Source organism: Engystomops pustulosus, chromosome 6 (genome assembly GCF_040894005.1).
Source record: "Engystomops pustulosus chromosome 6, aEngPut4.maternal, whole genome shotgun sequence".
Classification (NCBI taxonomy): Eukaryota; Metazoa; Chordata; class Amphibia; order Anura; family Leptodactylidae; genus Engystomops; species Engystomops pustulosus.
In genome coordinates this window covers 145,374,059-145,391,158 of record NC_092416.1, presented here as the reverse complement: position 1 = coordinate 145,391,158, position 17,100 = coordinate 145,374,059, and the positions used below count along the sequence as shown (strand labels likewise).

Genomic DNA, 17,100 nt, shown 5'->3' with positions numbered 1-17,100 from the left:
CTCTAACAAACCCCTTAAAGGGAACCTACCACCACGAATCTACCTATAAAGGTAGATCGGGTGGTAGGTGGATGTATGGGACGTGAGGATAGCCCTTTTTAGAGCTAATCCTCACGTCCCCGCTAGCCTAGCATAAACTTTATTGACCGAATATGTTAATTTAATTAAGCGGCTACCGGGGCGTGGAGTAGCCGGACACGAGGCTACACGGCGCGGCTACTCCACGCCCCAGTAGCGGCTTTCCCCCGCCTACCCTGTGATCTTCGGCGCGCAGCTCCTGCCAGCTGCGCGCCCTCGTCCGAGAAGCCGGAGTTCTGCGCATGCGCAGTAACTCCGGCCTCGTTCCCGAGATCGCGCATCTTGGCCGGAGTTACTGCGCATGCGCAGAACTCCGGCTTCTCGGACGAGGGCGCGCAGCTGCCAGCAGCTGCGCGCCGAAGATCACAGGGTAGGCAGGGGAAAGCAGCTACTGGGGCGTGGAGTAGCCGCGCCGTGTAGCCTCGTGTCCGGCTACTCCACGCCCCGGTAGCCGCTTAATTAAATTAACATATTCGGTCAATAAAGTTTATGCTAGGCTAGCGGGGACGTGAGGATTAGCTCTAAAAAGGGCTATCCTCACGTCCCATACATCCACCTACCACCCGATCTACCTTTATAGGTAGATTCGTGGTGGTAGGTGCCCTTTAAATATTTTCCCCACAATAGAAGTTAGACTCACTGGTCTGTAGTTTCAAGGATCACTTTTTGACCCTTTTTTGTATATTAGTACAACATTACGATTGCTTCTTGGAACAATCCAAAAGCTGTGAGGAGGGACTGGTACGATTGCAGATGCTTTTATACCTATTTTATGCTTTCGGGAACTAGTACAACGTGGGAGATTTATCAGGGTTCTCTGGCATACAGCTAGAAATTGTCCCTATTTTCCCCTTTACACCACATCCATGCCAAGTGGGTGTAAACATGGTGGTGGTGGTGGGGGGGAGTGCCTGACACCGGATTGGGTAGGCGCAAGGCCTGCCCACTAACTGCTACCTTCAGCTGTTATCTAAGCAGAAGCTTCCTTTAATTATATGGAACTATAAAAATTATGAATTGTATTAGAATTATTGGTGGTGACTCATTTGACATTTTTTTCTAAATTCCAGAAGCAGAGTCTTTTCTGTCTGCCTGCCTCCAGTATGAAACTGTAAGCAACCAAGCGAGAGAAATTGGAGAAGAAATACTTCAGGATTTCAGGACACTCCAAAATAGGTACAACCACCTTTATGTCCCTTTAACATTGCTGACCTCATGTCATGTTTCTCTCCAATTAAGCTACATGGAAATCATGGGGCTCAATAGCAAAACTCAGGCCATACAGGACTACTATATACTGAACAAGTTCTCTTTCCAAATACAAATCCTCTATATAAAGACCAATATTATCAATAATATCACTGTACCAGGACCAAATATTACCACCTTCCGGTGATGAATATTACTACGATTCTGATCAAATTCCACAATAATATTATTTAATAGAATGTTGCTTCTGTACCAAGAGAACACTGCCACATAATACCATCACCGCCACATAACTGAATAATACCATCATACTATGACCATTACCACTGAATAATTTTACCATAATCTCACTCAATAATGCTATACCATGACCTCTACCATGACCTCTACCAGTGACTGAATAATACCACCAAAGACCCCCTACCATGGGCTACTATAGTCATGGTCATGGAATAATACCCCCATATTAATAATGAATACAAACCTATTGTCATGGGTGCCCCTGTGACCCGTGTGCCTGTCTGTGCCCCTCTGTGCCAGCCTCACTTACCTCTCCACGTTCCAGCGGTGCTTCGCCTGCTCTATAAAATTTAAAGGGCCAGTGCGTTGCTAATTGGCGCTGACCTATAAAATAGGATCTTTGTGTCTCGTGCCATAGAGAAAATTTGTTTCCATCTGCCCTGCGCTTGTATTGTGATTTTCTGTTGTAACCCCAGTTCTGTTCCTGACTACGTTCCTCTGCTGCTTGACCTGACCTTATGTTCTGCTATTGACTTCGATCCCGTGCTGCCTGTCCTGACCTCCCTGCCTGTCCCCGACCACGATTCTGTCTCATGATCCTGTACCTCGCCTTGGCCGCCACCGCAAGCAAAGTCATGCCTATAAAGCGACCTGGTGGTATCCTGCCGCAGCAAGTCAAACCCGCTTTGTGGCGGGCTCTGGTGAAAACCGGGAGCCACTTAGACTCCGCTTACATCATCGTTTGTGGTGGTCCAGTGGGTCTACTACCCCTGACTCCTGACACCTATACAAAACATGTATATAAATAAAGAACAATTTTACCATATGAATTTACAGTATTATTTGATGACTTGCAGCTAATTTTCTCTTCATTTTTTACATATATATATATACACTCACCGGCCACTTTATTAGGTACACCATGCTAGTAACGGGTTGGACCCCCTTTTGCCTTCAGAACTGCCTCAATTCTTCGTGGCATAGATTCAACAAGGTGCTGGAAGCATTCCTCAGAGATTTTGGTCCATATTGACATGATGGGATCACACAGTTGCCGCAGATTTGTCGGCTGCACATCCATGATGCGAATCTCCCGTTCCACCACATCCCAAAGATGCTCTATTGGATTGAGATCTGGTGACTGTGGAGGCCATTTGAGTACAGTGAACTCATTGTCATGTTCAAGAAACCAGTCTGAGATGATTCCAGCTTTATGACATGGCGCATTATCCTGCTGAAAGTAGCCATCAGATGTTGGGTACATTGTGGTCATAAAGAGATGGACATGGTCAGCAACAATACTCAGGTAGGCTGTGGCATTGCAATAATGCTCAATTGGTACCAAGGGGCCCAAAGAGTGCCAAGAAAATATTCCCCACACCATGACACCACCACCACCAGCCTGAACCGTTGTTACAAGGCAGGATGGATCCATGCTTTCATGTTGTTGACGCCAAATTCGGACCCTACCATCTGAATGTCGCAGCAGAAATCGAGACTCATCAGACCAGGCAACGTTTTTCCAATCTTCTACTGTCCAATTTCGATGAGCTTGTGCAAATTGTAGCCTCAGTTTCCTGTTCTTAGCTGAAAGGAGTGGCACCCAGTGTGGTCTTCTGCTGCTGTAGCCCATCTGCCTCAAAGTTCGACGTACTGTGCGTTCAGAGATGCTCTTCTGCCTACCTTGGTTGTAATGGGTGGCGATTTGAGTCACTGTTGCCTTTCTATCAGCTCGAACCAGTCTGCCCATTCTCCTCTGACCTCTGGCATCAACAAGGCATTTCCGCCCACAGAACTGCCGCTGACTGGATGTTTTTTCTTTTTCGGACCATTCTCTGTAAACCCTAGAGATGGTTGTGCGTGAAAATCCCAGTAGATCAGCAGTTTCTGAAATACTCAGACCAGCCCTTCTGGCAGCAACAACCATGCCACGTTCAAAGGCACTCAAATCACCTTTCTTCCCCATACTGATGCTCGGTTTGAACTGCAGGAGATTGTCTTGACCATGTCTACATTCCTAAATGCACTGAGTTGCCGCCATGTGATTGGCTGATTAGAAATTAAGTGTTAACGAGCAGTTGGACAGGTGTACCTAATAAAGTGGCCGGTGAGTGTATATATATATTATATACAGCATCTCCCTAATACAGTTATATGTAGTACTCATGTTAAAGTGCTTGTCCTGGTTGCATATAGATTTGGACTTAAACGCTTCTATAAAAAGATTCTATGTTTACTTCCAGTGGATATAAATCTGTTTCTGGTCATGTGATGTCACACAGGTGCACAGGCTATTTGTATCACACAGCTCTGGTAATAATGATGATCAGGGCCGCCGATAGGGCAGTACAACTGGTACTGCCCTATGGGGCCCGGACTCTAAGACACTAGGGGGGCCCGGACTCTAAGACACCCTCCTCTAACACCCGCGATCGGAGATTTCTCCGATCGCGGGTGTTAACCCCTAACACGCCGCGGTCGCGCTGACCGCGGCGTGCTAGGGGCATTTAACAGGATTCGGACCCCCCCGCGGCGCTTACCGGGGGGGTCCCGCTGCTCTGATCGCAGCCCCGGGACTGCCGGTGCCCGGGGCTGCGCGATCTTCTTCCGGGTGCCGGGTCCGTGCCTCCTGGCAGGACCCGGCTGTGACACACTGAGCATGCGCAGCATGCTCAGTGTTTCACATAATACAGTGTAATACATCTGTATTACACTGTATTAGGTGAAGAATAGCTTGAACAAGTGATCAGTGGATCACTTGTTCAAGCTAACCTGTAAAAGTAAAGAAAAAAAAGTTAAAAACACTGAATAAACACAATTTTTAATAAAAATAATTAATTAAATAGAGTTAAAGTCCCCTAAACACAAACATTCCCTATACACATCTAATAAAGTAAAAATACCTGAAAATCACCAAAACCCCCCACATATTTGGTATCACCGCGTCCGTAACAATCTGTACAATAAGTCAGAAACATTATTGGACCCGTACGGTGAACGCCGTAAAAACAAAACCCGAAAAACTCGCCAAAAATATAAATTTTCATAAAATCCCTTTACAAAAATGTTCTAAAAAGTGATCAAAAAAAGTTATGTGCCCCAAAATGGTACCAATTGAAAGAACAACTCAACACGTAAAAAATAAGCCCTAAACTAGCTCTGTCAACCAAAAAATATTAAGGTTAAGTTCCCGAAAAGATGGCGATGCAGAAACAAATAAGATTTCCTCTGTATTAGTTTTTCTCCAGTAAAATTGTAAAAATAAATGAAAAACTATATAAATGAGGTATCACCGTAATCGTAGTGATCTATAGAATGAAAATATTATAGTATTTTTAGTGTATGGTGTACGACCCCCAAAATATACAAAAAAAAGAAACCCCAAATTGACAATTTTCTTTTCCTCCATACATTAAAGAGTTAATAAAATCTCATCGAAAAGCTATAGACCCACTTAAATGAAGTATTTGTAAAGTGCATCTCATGTCGCAAAAAATAAGCCCTTAAATGTCCAAATTGCCAAAAAAATAAAGATTGTATAGCCAATAAAAAGTGACAATGCATAACCTGCTCTGAATGGCGCAGCTCCCCCCTCAATGCCCTGGCATGTGCCCATACAGCAGGTTACCACCACATATGGGGTATTATTATACGCGGGAGAGATGGGGGATCAAATTTTGAGGAGCGTTTTGGAATTTTATCCACTGAGAATTTGTACATTTTATGAAAAACACATTAATTTAGCCAAATAAAATGTAATTTCGAAATTGCATCCGATTTTGTTTTAACCCCTGTAAACCAATTAAAGGGTTAACAAACTTCATAAAAGTTGTTTTACGTACGTTGAGGGGTGTAGTTTCTATAATGGAGTAATTTATGGGGTTTTACTTTATTTAGGCCTCTCAAAGTGACTTGAAACCTGAGCAGGTCCCTCAATAGCAGGATTTAGCTTTTTTTATGAAAATGTGAAAAATTGCACGTGACGTTCAATAGTATGACTCCTATTGGCAATCTACCAGAAGAGTGTGCCTTGTCGTAGCAACAGGCCTCAAACCCTGTTTGTGAAAGGTCACTGCGGGGGGCAGGAGGCTTGTTCGGTTTTGGGGTGTGTTGGGGCCCAGACACTTTTGCTGTATGGGGCCCCGAATTTCCTGATGGCTGCCCTGATGATGATAATGGCTCCTGCACCAGCGTGTCCATCACAAGACCATGGTCAGATTTCTATCCACTTGAAGTAACATAGAGGCTTTCTTTAGCAGGACAGCAAGCAGAGATCTAGAAAACCAACAGGAATGGATACAGAAAGTATATTGGAAATTTGTACCATTTTCCTTACACAAACAATATGAATTATTTTCTGAATGTAGAGAAACCCTTTAAGTAACAATTGAGCATACCTCCAGGATTTGATGTCAAATAGAAGGGAAGTAATGAAAGATAATAACAGAGGAAACAGTAAATGCACAGCACTATGAGATGCAGGTAACATAGCAATTTTATAGGTTCTTGTAGTAACTTCAGATGGAAAGGCCTTCAATATAATAATTCTGAAATCTCCTTTTCTAGATGTATGTTAGTGCAGAGTGGATCCTGACATTAGTGTTTTATTTCATTATTAAAGTTACTCCTGTCATGTAATGAAGTGGATAAGTAATGAAGCTCCTAGAGAGTTGGAAGCCTCTACACAAGCAGCGTTTCATTTTAACTTTATTCTAGCCAATCAGCAGCTGAGTTTTCTCAGTACTGGCAGCTGGTGCTCATGTTGTGGTATTTGTGGCAGCTTCCAGGAAGCCATATATGAGATGTGTATCAGTTTAAGCATAAATTTTAAGAAGCAGTATCTTAGCATTTTCATAGCTTTACATAGTTTTATATTTAGTGAGCGTTTTTAAAGGAGACCTGTCATCAGGAGCCCTTTTTCTGCCCCCCCCCCCCCACATGTCCCCATAGAGAATAGTGTACACATTGCCAAAGAGTTGTTATAATAAATCTGGCTTTTTCAGAAAAAAGATAAGTTGGTGGAAAGTTTACCTTTTTGTATGCAGAGCTGTGTCCCTAGTCCCATGGGAGTGGCCAGTGACGAGTTGTTCATCCCTTCCTCGGGAAATGGCTCCATCATGAATCAATTTCAAATAAAAACAAACCTCCTTTGTCCCCCGTTTTTTTAAAATTTTTTAAAAGGGTCAGAATTATAAATTGTAATTTGTGTACATAAATCAAATGGGAAATTATGTATGTAAAAAAAACCAAAAACCTTATTATTTGTATGTTTTACTTTTAGGTACGCTTTGGACTTTCAACAGAGAGGTGAGAAACGTGTAAAGTGGCTGCATTTTCTTCTTCCATAACTTTTTTTTTTGTATTGATATTGTGTGAAATGAGGTTTTAATCACTTCTTTACCCCCTCTATATAAGCTTTATACATCTGGGTGAGTGGCTCCTCACTACGCAAGGACATATCTATGCATAATAAGGTGCGGGCAGGTATGCACTGCGCCGACCCATCCACCACTGGGTACACTTCATGTCCACTTGGTGTGGAGGTGGCATAAGGGAGGGATTGTACATTGGGCTGGTATATAATTGTGCTATAGGCTGCGGCAGGAACAAGGTACTGTGCAGGTGTGGGGCAGGTATGCACTACGTTGAAACATCCACCATTGGGTACACTTCATGCCTACTTGGTGTGGTGGTGGCATAAGGAGGGGATTGTACATTGGGTTGATATATAATTGTGCTATAGCCTGGGGCAGGAGCAAGGTACTGTGCAGGTGTGGGGCAGGTACACCCTGCACTGACTCATCCGCCACTGGGTACACTTCATTCCCACTTGGCGCAGAGGTGGCATTAGGAGGGAATTGTACCTACTTCAGGGCTTGTACGCTAGTTTTCTGGTGTACAACCTCTGATAAATCTCCCCCACTGTTCTTTATGACACAACCCCAATAAATGAAAAGTAATGTTTAGCATGATGTAATAAATGTAATTAGAGGTTACTTAGAAAATTCTGTGGCGCTTATGACTTCTGTATATCGGGATTTCTTCAGGCTACTTAATATGTAAATGGTCTTGTATAACGACATCTATACTTCACCTCTACTATACTTCCTGTTCTATATAGTTCTATATATTAGATTACTGAAAAGAAAATGAATGTAAAATACAGAATTAAGACAATTAAAAGGCTTTATTCTTTTTTATATTTTTAATAGAACTTATTCCTGTAGCTTGTATTTGCATGTTTCCAAACACTGGGACCCAGATCCCTACGTTGCAGGATTGAAATCTAATTGAATAATGAATAATTCATTTCTTCAGAGATGAACATTTACATTTTTTGTTTTTGGTATCCTTAAAAGTTCCCACCCTTTAAGTGTGATATCCACTTTTTCTCAGCATGTCCCTTTCTGTTTGCGTTGACAATTGATAGCCACAGAAGCTGCTGTCCTATGAGCCACATCTGACAGAACTGTAATTGCTCCATCTAATCATTTGTTACTCCTGAAAATGAGTTACAACATGCTGATTCTCTTCTCTCTCCTTTTGGTTATGTGGCACTTGAGCCCAAACTATCCGTGTGGCTGCTCTGGAGATCCCTGTAGAATTGTCTTATCACATTTTCATACAGGCCTCGCAGCAGTCTGGCTTTCCAAATTGCATTAAAACCTTTGTTTAGGTGCCATTACCAGATGAACCTAACATCTGGCTTCATTCTACAAAATCCACCAGCCAGATGTTTCCAGACTGCAGACAACAAAAAAAAGAACAGACGCAAAAGTAGTTTTAATTAGAGCAATGCTACCTACTCCACAATACACTTTTATTTTTTTGGCTAGAATTAGCATTAGAAGAATAAAGATGATTTTTAATACACTGATCCAGGTATTAGACCTCCCATCTGTATTCTCTAGTGTTGGATAATGGATTCCATTGTCCTACTGGATTGTACCAGATTTTAGGTAACAACATACAGAATGAAATTTTTCAAAAATAAACTCTTTACAATTCCGTAGAAAGCTTCAAAGATCGGCTAATTTATTCGGGAAGTGCAATGATTTCCTTGTCTCTTAATGACAGTTTGTGACAGTGACAGATTCTATAATGAAATAATTTCTCCTTGTAAATGTCTCCATAACATACAAATATGTGATATGAAGTTCATTTGCGCGGTGCCCAGAGAGACGAGTACTTGCAGGGGAAACATTTTACCGGGCAAATTATTGTGAGCTGTTTACAAGCCGGAGACTTAATTAGGAGCATTTATCTGTGCTGTGCGAGAGCAGGAGCAAGCACTTTATTATTCAATTTCCCAACAAGTTCTGCGATATCAGGTGAAATGTTTTACTTAATGAAATGGTGGTTTTCTATTTTTCTTCTTCTGCACATGGCTATGTAAATCTCTTGGCTGCCTATTGCTTCTAAAAGAGAATAGCTCTATAGAAAGCAGCGTAATGGGGTGAATGTAGAGGCTTGTTGCCCCGGTGCAAAAATTGAACTTGAGCCCTCGCCCTCTTTGGGAGCAGCTTCTATTCATGGTATAAGGCAAGTGCCTTTTTATAGACACAAACCACGGGCCTGTGGACCAATATTGTCTTCCCATGTGTCATAGGTAGGGGAACACGTGCCGCAATAGTGCCCTTTATTTTACAGCCCAGACAGTCGGTTCATGCACAGGGCAGTGGGATCCACGAACTATACCTGAGCTCATATAAAGTGAATGGGGACTTGTGCTAACTGTAAAAAAAATCTGCGAAATCTTGTTGTGTGCATGAGCTTTTATCCTGCCCTGGTTAAGATTGTTTGTTTTTTTTAAAGGACATCTACAACCAGGATGAAGGACTGTAAACCAAGTACACTGACATACTGGTGTGTGCCCTCTTTGACAGGTCCACTCTTCTTTTAGTGTCTTCTGCCCTGGTTTTTACAAATTATGCAAATGAGCCTGAAGGACTCCAAACTCCATAGTTAATGTAACATTTTAGGATTAGCATTTTTTGGTTTTCCACTGGTATTGTCAGATGGTATGGTCGTTACATAGACAACCTGCTTCTGATATGGAAGGGAACGGAAATGGAGGCTAAAACTATTTATTGAGTACATTAACAATTGTGCTAAAATTCCCATCCAACTGCGATAACAAATCGACTAACCTATTGGACATTAACTTAGTAGGTAATGATAAAGTTCAAATAGCGCCCTACATTAAGCCTACTGCCACCAATTCAATACTAGAAGCAACATCCGGTCACTTCTCACATGTGATAAAAAATTTTCCTGTGCGGGAATTGATTAGAATAAAATGGAAAAAAGACAAATATACAGTGGAAGAGTGTGTAGCAATTTGTCAGACTATCCTCAATAGTTGCTGGTTGGGGGTTAAGAAGATTACAGATGATATACAGAGATCAGATTTGATAGAAAAGAACAGAAAATTGCAAAAAAGAAACAATATTTTAAACAATCTCTTTTAGATTTTTCAACCACATTAAGTGAACAATATAGGGATATTGTATATATAATTAAGAAGTACTTGCCGTTGCCAAATACTAATGAAACTATGTCACAGATTCTGACAGATGATGGCTGCTGGTTTTTGATGCCTGCAAAATGGCTGCAAAATTACTATTATGCTATGTGACATGTGCAGATATCACAGTCTAACTATGTTACAGATGGATGAGAAAGGTGGTGCAAGACCGATGGGCTCAAAGTTGCGGCAGCATGTCACCTGACAAGTGTATGTGCTGAGGGATGTGGTTTTGGATTTATGACTTTGGAATGTTCCATGTGGGACCACATACCAACTCTCCTCACCTTATCGCTTCCCTGCGAGGTCCAACAGAACTCTTATACAAGGCATGTCCATTGCTTCATTCACTTCCTTGGGACCTGTGCATTTTTGTTCACCAGGTTATCATAGCTTTTACATTACAAATCTAGTAATTTGACTATATCCTCTGCGATCATAGCTGTTGCAGTGGATTGTCTACTGTATGATAGTATTGGCTATGGATGATGCAAGATCAGCTCCTGCTAGGATGTCCCCTAATGTGTCCAATAATTTTTAAGTCAAGCAACCTTTGTGGACAGAATTTTTGAGTTGCAAAAAGTTGGAAATAAAGTACTTAGATGGCTGCGATATCTGTGGCAAGATGTTCAGCAGGATACTATATGCTACCTGTAGGGGTCCATACCCAGCTGTAGCTTACGCTATGCGCTCTCAACCATATATGGGTCTGTGAGCTAGCCACACAAATTGCGACTAGGTCACGGCCCCCGTAGTGGTCTATTGTGGATGGCCATGGTGTGGTGGGCATACCGTGTCTCACTGCACCATGAACGGGCCAGAAGACTGTGCCGCAAACTATAGAGCAGGACATATTATTGCGGCACGACTGCTCAAACTGGCTAAAAACATTATTGTACATTATTTGTGACCTTTGTGCACGTAGCCAAATCTTACAAAGAGGCGACCACACAGAGCTTCTTTTCTTGTCCAGTTTTTGCTCTTTTATTGTACTTACATATTTCATTATTTTATTCATCCATATAAAGTTTTATTTGATTCCAAAACATTTTTTTTTTGCCAATGAGTCTAGTACAGCAGCCGATTGTATTACCGAGGATCCGCTACAGCTGTGATTCCTTGTTATGTTTGTATGGACACTGTCGCGTTTTAGTTTAAATCTATCATCCATGTTTTAGATCCTTGTTACTTTAAAGAGCAATATGGCATCACAATCCTCTTTCCCTTAGGTATTCACTTCCTGCTGCATACTTTTGCTGGGATATGGATTATACATGTGATTTATGAGGGGATTACTAGCAGCTTTAAACTTGTAGCTGAAGGGGTAGCGTGGAGGTAGGAGAATGATAGAGAGCTGTGATACTTTACTGCGGGAATGCTGCTTACAATAACATACTCGCCTCATGTAGTTATGACAAGTACAAGTAGCAAATCGTTAAAGTAGAAAACACCATTTTGTGTGGTGACAAAGAGACGGCTTTTGAAGTAGATAGCGAGTGTTTTATGAATTAATGGAGTGCAAAGTGATTTTGCTAACTATTATTTACAGAATCCTATGGCCCGCTTGCCAGCAGTCGGAGAGTACTTCTAAGACTTGTAATGACAACATAACTAGGTTGAAATTTATGATGTGTTAAAAATGTAAACACGGTGCAGAAATTCAGTGGTAGTCGGAGGGTGTTCACTCCCAGTTTGTCTCGCCTCTCCTGGAATCCTGCTAATTCTGTTAGAGGTCTGCGTTTTGCAGGGGAGTAAGAGAGCACCTTCCAGTGTCACGAAAACCGTGATTTATTCAGCGCCTCTAATGTAGTTGCAAATGATGAGCCAAGTGTGCCAGACCTATTGTAACTATCGGCCTGCTGACTCACCGAAAATGTACACCATCACTTTTCATGTAATTGCTCCATTTTCTTGGTCGTGGTTACATAATTGTTGACGTTAATAATGGGGTTGTCCCTCCAATGGAATTTACTCTTAAATTCTCTATAAATGCTAGAAACGTTGAAAGGAAAGGAGAATAGCATTGTGCAGATGTATCTTTTTTCACACATGCCCAGATAGTTCTCTCCCCCTATATAGAGACTGACAGAAGAAAAAGTGATTGCCCCATAATGGCTTGCGTTCTTGCTACGTGCAGTCTCTTCTACTTCTGTACTGTACTGTGATTTGTCAGTACAGCTAATCAGCAGGTAATCTGCACCATGTGGAAAAACCCATAGGTTACCTACACACCTTGCGTATTACCTGCAGATATGATGTGCCGCATTTGTGGGTGGTAAATTGTATTTGGATAGAAAATGCTAATTTATATTATAGTATATAAAAATGTTCACATACAGTACACACAACATACATACATACACATATACATACAGCACAACAGATACAATACACACAACATACATGTACATCATATAGGATACAATATGCAGCACACACATTATACATACAGGTCCGCATCTGCCATGTGTCTCTGCCTCAGGCAGCAGATTGTGGACCCCTTTTGGGGGCAGCAGATTGCTGGTAGAACGGACTTGCCAAAAGCTGGCAAGTCCGTACTGCCTGAAAAATCAATTACATAGGTGCCTTTAAGGCACTGATGTAATTGAGGGGTGGAGAGTTGCAGCACAGCACCTGTATGAACCGCTTTGCAGGACACAGGTCAACGTGTGCCTGATTCACAGCGGAGGGGGAATAGGACAAGGAGCTGCAGGGGTGCGCTGGGGCTGGACATAAGTACCAGGTTTATTACTTTTATGGGTGCCAGCTGTATAAGATACAACTGGGCAGTCTGTGTATACTGTATAATGGGGTCTGGCTGTGCATTTACTGGGGTCAGGCAGTGTATAGACTGTGGGGCAGGCAGTGTATAGACTGTGGGGCAGGCAGTGTATAGACTGTGGGGCAGGCAGTGTATAGACTGTGGGGCAGGCAGTGTATAGACTGTGGGGCAGGCAGTGTATAGACTGTGGGGCAGGCAGTGTATAGACTGTGGGGCAGGCAGTGTATATATTGGAGGAGGAGGCTTTGTATACCACTGGGGGGGGGGGGGTGGCAGGCTACCACTGGCATATATGTCTATGGGGCATCTGTATTTAGGGGCTGGATTTAATTTATACAGTACTCCACTTAAGGACTCCATATATGTTTATCATTTAATTTGGGATTATGTATATGGGAACTGTTATATATAAATAAGGGGAACTTTATATAAATAAAATAAATATGTATGTAAATTAGCAGGGTGCTGTAGTTCAGGGGGCCTGGTCTATATAATAAATTATGGGTGCTGTAGATACTATAATTTATTTGCGGGAATATACAAAGGATGTGTATGTGGGAATGGTGGGGTTAATCGTGTTGTGAGGATAATCTATATTTAGAAACATGATCCATTATACTGTAAGTGACTGTGGATCTTTAGGGGCGCCGTGTGGAGTTTTGCTGCATGGAGCTGAAGACATTTGACTGAATTCAGCAGTGATAATCCATGGCCGGGAGAAATCATAAAGAAGTCCTCTGATGGAGCAGATTATCAGCTGTAAGTTACTAGATACTATGGGGCACATTTACTTACCCGGTCCAGTCGCGATCCAGCGGCGGGTTCTCCGGCGCTGATTCGGGTTCTGCCGGGATTCACTAACGTCCGTGCGCCGATATTCACCAGGTGTCGCTGCTGCGCCGATGTCCGCTGGAATTCACCTGCTTTTTTCTGGTGTATGTGAGTGCTTGATCTTGCGACACAAATGGCTTTTTAAATTCTGCGGTTTTTCCGAATCCTTCGGGTTGTCCGGTGGCCACGCCCCCCGATTTCTGTCGCGCGAAAGTCGGAAATATTCGGGAAAAACCCGACGGATTCGCGGCTGCGGACGCTTAGTAAATGTGCCCCTATGTCTCTAAAGTCTGTATCATTGACTGACTACTAGTGTGTGAGGTAGCATTATCAGGGGAGGGGGCGTCAGCAATTTGAGTTTGCGTCTGAGGCAGCAAAAAGGTTTGTATAGGCCATCATACATTTATACATACATGGCACATACAATACACACAACATACATATGTACATATATAACACAACATACAAAATACCCCACATACTGTACAAACCATATACAGTGCACACAACATACATATGGACAGTCAGTAAACAACAAGCAGTACACACAAAATACATATATTATTATAGTTCTACTGGCACTTACAAGTTATCCAGGACTGCATTACAGCACATGGAGCAGCTGGAAGTGCACTGTAGGGAGATGCACAAAGCTTATTTTCACTACACTTCCCCTCCCTCCCTCCGTCCCGTCTGTATGAGAAGACTTCTGTGATCCTGAGCAGAGGCAGAGCTAGAGTTGCATTACCGGAGCTTAATTTCTGTTCAGTAATTGCTTCATGGCAGGAACTGGCCGAGCATAACCATTAATGCATCCAGCCATGCAGCCCGGGCCGCTACGGCAGGGAGGAACTGCAATAGAAATAAAAAGCTGCCTCTCGATGTATCCGGCTGTGCCGGAGGGGCAACAATATTTCCATACACTGGTGCAGAAGCTGTGGCGTGTGATACATAACCTGCAATGACTAAATTCCTTTTAACTTGATTGTCCGAAAAAAAAAATTCTGTTGATAACCCTGAGGCTTCAATGCCCCTTCTCCAGCCCCTGTTCTATTGGAAGGTTTGCCCAAGTATGGTATAGGCGGTCCCCTTACTTAAGAACACCGACTTACAGACGACCCCTAGTTACAAATGGACCTCTGGATGTTGGTAATTTACTGTACTTTATCCTTAGGCTACAATAAACAGCTGTAACAGTTATCACAGGTGTGTGCCATTAAGCTTTATTGTTAATCCTGGTTCTTATGACAATCCACATTTTTAAAATTCAATTGTCACAGAGACCAAAAAAATTCTGTCTGGGGTCACAATGATAAAATATACAGTTCCGACATAAAAAATTAACTTAAGAACAAACCTACAGACCCTATCTTGTACGTAACCCGTGGACTACCTGTACAACTAGTGCCTGTAACATAAGGAAGCCTCATGTGTCTTCTACAACTCCTTCTGCTGCTTCCCTTTTGGCATACACCGGTTAATACTACTAATGTATAATATTTATATTTTGAAGTGGAAAATCCAAAATCCATTGGAAAGTGATGTTTAAACAAATAAACATATTTTCAAGATAATCAAGCTTATCATCAGTAATATAAGATGTGTCATTTCAAAAAGAGGACATAACCAATGATGGCCGGTGTCAGTCTTGACAAAGTATATATAGGAGTTTTATGGTTATTTTATCCAGCCCCTGTAGGTGAGGCAGAATGGGTTCTGACTCCATTCAAAACTAGAACCCTTGGTCCAATGTCTGTGAATGGTACCCCCCGTAGTCAGCCATTTATCACTAACCATAGTGCGGGTTGTGATCAGGTTTCACTATGATGTGGGGGGAGGTGGGGAGGGGGCAATTTTTACGGACCAACCATGTTCGTGAGCCACCAGCGAGAGGTTTTATTGCTCCTAGAAGTGAAATAGTTGACTAGTTGATCTAGCAGATCACATGAATCCTGTGACCGTTTCACATTTGGGGATGGATCGCATCAAATCGGTTGGAAACGCACACATTTTTTTCAGATTTAAATTTTTTTCTATTTTTAAACAATATTTATTGGCTAATAGTGGTGACATATTTACAGCATAGTATGAAAAATGCCAACCCAATACGAAGTAGTCAATCGTTCTTTTTCTACCCATCGTTATGGTAGATATGATGACTCATTACAAAACGATTAAAAAAAAGATAAGGGACACAACGTGTGTTCCTTGAGAACTGTCTCTCAACCCAATCAACAATAAGGTCTTTTAATATGCACCTGTTTAATGTCCGATTGAAGTTTCGGGCATATAACAATATTGGGGGGGAATGGGGAGGGGTGCAGCGGGAAGGAACCCAGATTTGTAACTTTAAAAAGTGTGACACTGGCTACGTGTTCTGCTCCTTGTCGCTTTCCCTGTCGCAGACTTGCCTTCAGTGGCCTTGTCTGGGCATGCTACAGCTCCCATAGGGCAGCGCCTCTCTCTATTTCTTAAAGGTACAGGGCCCAGCCTATCAGTGTGCACCTCCAGCCATATACCCCCGCGTGCATACAGCACATACATCTTAAATACATTTATACATACAGCACAATCCTCATACATACACATACAGCACACACATCATGCATACATATATACATACAGCACAATCAGCATACATACACATATACATACAGCACAATCAGCATACATACACATATACATACAGCACAATCCTCATACATACACATATACATACAGCACACACATCTTACATACATTTATACATACAGCACAATCCTCATACATACACATATACAAACAGCACACACATCATGCATACACATATACATACAGCACAATCCTCATACATACACATATACATACAGCACACACATCATGCATACACTTATACATACAGCACAATCATCATGCATACACATATACATACAGCACAATCATCATGCATACACATATGCATACAGCACAATCCTCATGCATACATTTATACATACAGCACACACATTTATACATACAACAAACTTATTGACCACAACATACATATTTGCATACAACATGGAACATACAATACATACACATGTACATATAACACCCCACATACCGTACATACAACAAACCATATATAGTGCACACAACATACATATGTACAGTTAGTAGTACACACAAAATACAGTACACACAAAATACACATTTGATAATGGTTCTACTGGCACTTACAAGTTATCCAGGACTGCATTACAGCACATGGGGCAGCTGCTATCCACACCGGGACCACCGAAAGAGGTAGCGGCCATGCGATCTTTCTGCACCAAAGTCCAGATCCCTGTATAGGGCTAAAAGGGTGAATATCAGAGAGGTCCAGATAGCACAGTGGGTTCACAACCAAGTTAGTAGGATTTTGGAATGCAATTTAATTATAAATAAATGTTTTACCACTAAAATAGATGGACCA

At 42.1% G+C, this 17,100-nt stretch overlaps 1 protein-coding gene across 1 annotated transcript in view; it reads left to right on the top strand.

Annotated features, from left to right (window-relative positions):
- The window catches only part of SKAP1 (src kinase associated phosphoprotein 1), a 199,512-nt gene that overhangs the window by 3,694 nt on the left and 178,718 nt on the right, over positions 1 to 17,100 (top strand). Inside the window, exons 2-3 of the mRNA XM_072111626.1 lie at positions 1,149 to 1,254; positions 6,809 to 6,834. Coding sequence (XP_071967727.1) covers positions 1,149 to 1,254; positions 6,809 to 6,834 — 132 coding nt within the window. The remainder of the gene's footprint in view (positions 1 to 1,148; positions 1,255 to 6,808; positions 6,835 to 17,100) is intronic.